Below are 5,800 nucleotides of genomic sequence, written 5' to 3' on the forward strand. Positions count from 1 at the left end.
GCGCTGCGCCTGGGCCTGGGCCTTCTTGCGAGGGGCGCAGCCCCAGGAGGGCGCCCCCGGGGCTGTGGGGCTGCACCGCCTGATGCACCCAGTCCCCGTTCGGGGCACGCGCCACCCCTCCGCCTCACCTGGGAACCTACATGTGCGCTCGGCCCAGGCCGGTGACCGCAGCGCGGAGCCTGGCCAGCCACCGCTGGCTCTGCCAGGGTCTCTCAGGGCACAGCAGCAGGACAGCCGCAGCCAGGGCCCAGCCCTGGGGGCCTCCGAACTCAGCAGCCCACAGCAACGGGGAGCAGCCGGACAACGAGGCTCACGGCAATAGCACCGGGATCCTGGCAAGAGAGGCCCGGGCCTGGCTCCTGCCTGGGGGAGGGTTGCCGGCCGAGGCCACAGCCATGCAGAGGCTGCAGAAGAGGGTGGTGAGGAAGGGCGAGGCCGAGCGAGGCTGCCCCCACCCTGCCCCGCGAGGGCCGCGAGCCCCTTCCCTTTGCTCCACAGCACTCACTGCTGCGGGGCTGAAGGGGCTCCGGCCCATGCCAACGAGGCAGCGCGCCGAAGGGGGCTGGAAAACCTGGTGGGCGAGGGGCCACATGCCACTGCCCCAGGCCACGCTGCGGTGCAGGTCACTGGCAGGGGCTGCTCTCATTCAGGCAGCACCCAGCACCGGGCCCAGCTGCCCCCCAGCATGAGCCTGGCCTCAGGGGAGCAGCAGGGAGGGCCCATGGCCTGGGGGCCCTGGGCCTGCAGGCGTCCTGTGGCCGGCCGTTGGCCAAGGCCAGAGACAGCGGGAACGGGCAGGGAGGGATGGGCGCAGAGGGGAGGCTGAAGTCACCTCTCGGTCCCCATGAGACCCACCGACCCAATGCACTGGGCAGGGGCTGGGCCCTGAGGCAGCCCGGTGGGCCAGAGCTGGGCTGGGCAGCGGCTGTGCCTGTCGCAGCACGCGGCGGACCCCGACTGCAGCCCTGCCCTGCGCAGCTCCATCCCCGCAGCTGCCCCGGGGCTCTGCCGGGAGAGCTCCTGAGCTCCTGCTGCTTGCCCCCGCCCCAGCTCAGTGCCTCGGCGCAGTGCATCGGCCCAGGCCCGTACCTGGCTGCAAGGACGAAGCCGCTGACGGGTGGCTACACCAGGTTGGGCTGGTCCTGTCCTGCAGCGCTGCAGGCTCCCTCCACGAGGAGCAGGTGCAGGGGCTGCAGCCTTCATACCTGAGCAGGTGCTCAGCCCGTGACCTGGCCCAGGGGATCCTGGGAGACATAGTCCAGGATGCAGGCAGTCAGCTTGTCCTGGGACATCTCTACACACCGCAGCTTTTGCTTGTTGCTGGAGAAACAAAGCAAAAGGGTCTGGGGGAGATGGTACAGAAAGCGGGGTGTGCTGGGGGTGTTTGCACACAGACTGCACGTGTGCAGGTGTCACTGGCTGGACAGGGGCAGGGGTTGGTACACATGCTGCTCGTGAGATGCTACAGGAGTGCTTTGGGCCCATACTTAGCCCCTCCAGCACTGCAGTCGTGCCCTGGGGGCAGCAGGCACTTGCTCAGGCCAGTCACCTGCATACTGGGGCGCCTGCCCCACAGCCCTGCCCCACACCGGCGGGAGGGCGGAGGCTGGGCTTTGGCCCCTGACCACGGGCTGTAACCGGCCACGCCTGTGCACCTGCACCGGGCCATGCTGCCCGGGGGCTCCCTGCTGCACTTGGTGCTTACCCACTCCCAGCCCCTACCACGTGCCTGGATTCAAAGGCTAACGATCACGCCCGGCATCCAGGGATCCCCTCAGGGCCCAGGGCCCACGGCTCCAACCGGGCTTGTCCCTTGTTGATGCAGGGCCCTCATTAGTCTGGACTCGTCACAGAGCCCTCCTGGCTCCTGTGCCTTGCTCGTAAGGAGCAGGGGGCAGCGGCGGCTCCGCGGGGGGCTGGGGCCATTGGGGCTAGCAACAATGACGGAGCCGGTAACACCACGTCTGTCCCCCGGCCCCTCTCTCCCTGTGCAGCCCTCTGCCTGGTGCTGGGCTGCATGATCTTCCCGGACGGCTGGGACGCGGAGACTATCCGGGACATGTGCGGGGAGAAGACGGGGAAGTACGCGCTGGGCGACTGCTCCGTGCGCTGGGCCTACATCTTGGCCATCATCGGCATCCTCAACGCCCTCATCCTCTCCTTCCTGGCCTTCGTCCTTGGCAACCGGCAGAACGACCTGCTGCATGAGGAGCTCAAGACAGAGAGCAAAGGTGAGCACGGCCCCATGGTAAGGGCCTCATCAGCCCCAGCCCTGCCCCGGGCGCGGGGGCAAGATGTGCCCGCACTGCGCTCTCGGGGGCGTTGGCCAGCCCGGCCTGGCCTGGCCAGGCTCAGCCCAGCCTGACACGCCAAGAGCGAGGTCTGGGGACAGGTCCCAGCCGCCGCGTCCCCGCATGGCCGGGGTGCCCGAGTTCCCTGTGGCGGTGCCAGGAGAGCTGCCCCCACCGGGGCCCAGTCGGTCCCTGCGGCCGCGCGTGGAGGGAACGGGGCTGAGCAAGCAGGAGCCGCCCCAGGGCGCCATGGCCGGGAGCAGGGAAGCAGACGCTCGCCTCCGCGCGCACCCTGCACGGCTGGAGCTGGCACAGCGGTAGGCAGCGCAGCAGCCCTGGGTGTGGTTGAAAGGGGCGGGGGGCGGCCCGGTGGAGGCAGGTGCAGGCTCCTGACGCTTTCTCTTTGTCTCCGACAGATTTTGTTGGCACTGCGGTAAGTTCTGTGCGTCCCCCAGCGGGTCCCCCCAGGCCGTGGGCTGCGCCAGGCGCAGCGGGGTCTGTCCATCCACATCACCCCCATGCTCCCCCCGCCGGGTCTGCCCTGCTCCTCCCCAGCCTGCTGGGCCCGGCCCTGTGGCCAAGGCCAGGGCCAGGGCCAGCTCAGTCCTGCCCGAGCACAGGGGTCTGGGAGAGGGCCCAGCTTCGTGCACCCGGACCTGTGGGGTGGTGGGGAGGGAAGGCGGCCACGCAGGGCAGGGCAGGAGCTCTGTGGCTGTCCCCACTCCAGCTGCAAGGGGACAGCATCACCCCCCGCTGCCCCAGGCGCCTGCGGCTGGGCCACAGCCCCCGTGCGGTGCCACGGCAGCCAGCGCTGCTTTGCAGGAGCCAGCTGCTGTGCCGGGGCCTGGCTTAGACAGAAGGACGCTGGGCCTGCTGGCTGGAGTGTCCCAGCGGCGCCGCGGGCGGTGGAGGCTGAGCGGCAGGGCGGGTCCGGGGCTCCCGGGCAGGGTGCGGGGCCGGTGGCGCTGACGCCCACGTTCTCTCCACAGAGGATATAATGTAGTGCGAGCAGCTGGGCCCTCGCAGCGCTGGCGCCTGGACTGGACCCTCCCCATCCCTGCCCTCCCTTCTCTGCCGACACCCCTGTCCCAACCAGCTCTGTGCCTCAAACGCCACCGGCCTCGCCAGGGACCTGTCGGCCACATGGCTCCCTGCCCCTGCCGGGACCGGGACCGGGACCGCCTGCCCACCCGCCTGCTTCAGGAACAGCAACGCACTGCAGCTGTGCCCCCCGGAGACAACCACAGAGGTTTGGATGGATTTCAATGCTCCTGGGAAGCATCGAGGCCCCCCCCAAAGTGCCCCTGTCCAGCCCCTCCATGCCCTGCCCTGGCGGCGGAGCCGGCGCCAAGAGGAGCCCCTGCCTCCACCCCTACACCTCCGGGCAGCAGCGGGGCTGCAGCAGACTGAGCTGCTGGGGGATCCCAGCCCTGGCCCGATGAGCCAACACTTGTGCATTCGCTCATCTTTGCACAGGGACCACGACTGCGCCCCGCAGCTCTTCTGGGCTCTGGCTGAAACTCACTCCTGGGCCCAGAGCCTCCCACCCCTGCTGGGACCAGCTGTGGGGGCAGCCCGGTGCCAGATGCTGAATGTAACCCCTGGCCTGGCCCTTGATGCTGGGGGCTGCTAAAGGTGTGACCAGCGCCCACTACCCTCCTGCCCCTGTTCCACCACGTGTGTCTCATGCTGGTGCCAAATGCCACAGTCCTCCCCACACGGTGCTTTACCCCTCGCCAGACAGATCCATCCCCCTCCCGGCTGGGGGGCGGCTACACAGCCCTGCTGCGGCAGGGCCCCAGCTGCGGGGGCAGCCTGGAGGGGGCCGTGCCTGCTGCTCCGTGCCCACACCCAAGCCTCAGAGGCAGGACAGCAGTAAGGACCTGCACCGCGGGGACCCCTGTGCCGCTGAGAGTGAGGCACCTTAGCTGCTCCCCGCAGACAGCAAGGCTGCCCCTGCTCATCGCAGGCCTGCGACTCCAGGAGGCAGTGACAGTCCCCAGAGCCTCATTGCTGCAGGGACAGAGCTGGCCCTCCGCCCCTCAGAGCCCCCGGCTGGAGTGGAGCTCGCATCCAGCTCAGCCCCAGCCCCTGAGACCAGACGAGCCAGAGCAGCTCGTGCCCGTGCCCAGCAGACACAGGCTGGAGGCGAGAGTGCCTGGAAGCATGCAGCACGCAGCAGCGCAATAAAGTCCTGAGCGCTCGCGCTGACTGCATCCCAGTGCCCAGCTGCAGGTCACCCGGGGACGTCTCTGCCACTGGGCCCCAGGCAGCAGTCGGTCGGGGTGGGGAGCATGGGGGCAAGAGGTGAAAGGTGGGAAGAGAAAGTTATAGGGGCTGGCGTGGCGCAAGGCAGGGCTGCAGGGGCCGGGGCTTGTGCCAGGCTGGCGGGACCAGGGCTGCAGCACGCAGGGACCCGGGCATCCTGCCGCGGCTGCTTCCTGAGAGCGGAGCCAGGAAGCAAAGATGTACATAGCGCCGAGCGCCAGGGCAGGGAGGGGAGGCTGGGACAGGCCCGGGCATGCAGGAAGGTTGGTTTGGTGGTGGCACACAGACGCTGTAGGGCAGCATGGGAGAGGGGCCAGAGCGGCAGGGGAGGTCTGGCCTCCACCGCCCAGGCGGGCCCTGTCCCCTTAGAGCAAAGGAGCAAGGATCGAGCCACATGCACAACCACGCAGCACCTCCAGGGAGGGCCACAGCATTGTCATGAGTCCTGTCCCCCACCCCCCACCCCGTGATCACGACACCCTTGTAGCAACCACGGCCCCTGCCCAGCTGGGGGAGTCACGCCGGGAGACCGCTGGGCACAAGGATGCGCTTCTCAGTCACTTGGCAGCAAAGGCTGAAGAGGAGCTGCCCAGCCCCGCGCTGGCAGCTCAGCCTGCTCTGGCAGCTACTACAGCAGGGTCACAATTGCAGATGATGGCACAGATGTGGCTGCTTTTGTCGACTGAGATGCAGCACCTGCGCAGAGGGAGCCGTGGCTGTAACATATCTGTATTTTAGTACGAAGTTTGATACGGTGTTTCACAAACCTTATTGGAAAATATAATTCAAACTGGACTGGGTCTGAACCCTGTCGTGTGGAGCAGAAACCGTGGCGTGGTGGTGCTTCTCCAAGGGACATGCCCCAGCACCCAGCCCAGGGTTGGGCTGGGATTGGTTGCAAGAAGCCCGCATTTGCTCCCAGCGAGGAGGCTGCCAGGGGGACGCGGCCTGCAGCAGTAACGGGGCAGGTAGCTGCGCCGCGGAAAGATGGAGGAGCTGTAGTGGGAGCAGAGACCCACCACCCCCAGCAGGACCGGCCCGAGAGCAGGGCAGGTGGCAGGACCAGAGCCAGCAATTGTGAGGGGAGTGAGGGGGGCCATGAGGGATCCCAGGAAGGCTGGGGTCTGCCAGACCACGTGGCTAGACCCAGCTGATGGCAGTGGCCAGGATGGACGCTTTGCCCTGTGGGCTGCCAAGAACCGTGCCAGGGGAGGGGGCCCCGTCTGGCAAGACCAGCCGAG

General features: G+C 68.2%; 1 protein-coding gene across 1 annotated transcript; it reads left to right on the top strand.

Annotated features, from left to right (window-relative positions):
* Positions 1–1,777: 1,777 nt before the first annotated feature.
* LHFPL4 (lipoma HMGIC fusion partner-like 4) lies at positions 1,778–5,354 on the top strand. Its single transcript, XM_019504894.1, has 3 exons — positions 1,778–2,231; positions 2,708–2,724; positions 3,281–5,354. Exons 1-3 carry the CDS (start codon positions 2,018–2,020, stop codon positions 3,287–3,289), a joined length of 240 nt encoding a protein of 79 aa, XP_019360439.1. The 5' UTR covers positions 1,778–2,017; the 3' UTR covers positions 3,290–5,354.
* Positions 5,355–5,800: the final 446 nt, after the last annotated feature.

Source organism: Gavialis gangeticus, unplaced genomic scaffold, assembly GCF_001723915.1.
Source record: "Gavialis gangeticus isolate Ggan-Ray unplaced genomic scaffold, GavGan_comp1, whole genome shotgun sequence".
Taxonomy (NCBI): Eukaryota; Metazoa; Chordata; order Crocodylia; family Gavialidae; genus Gavialis; species Gavialis gangeticus.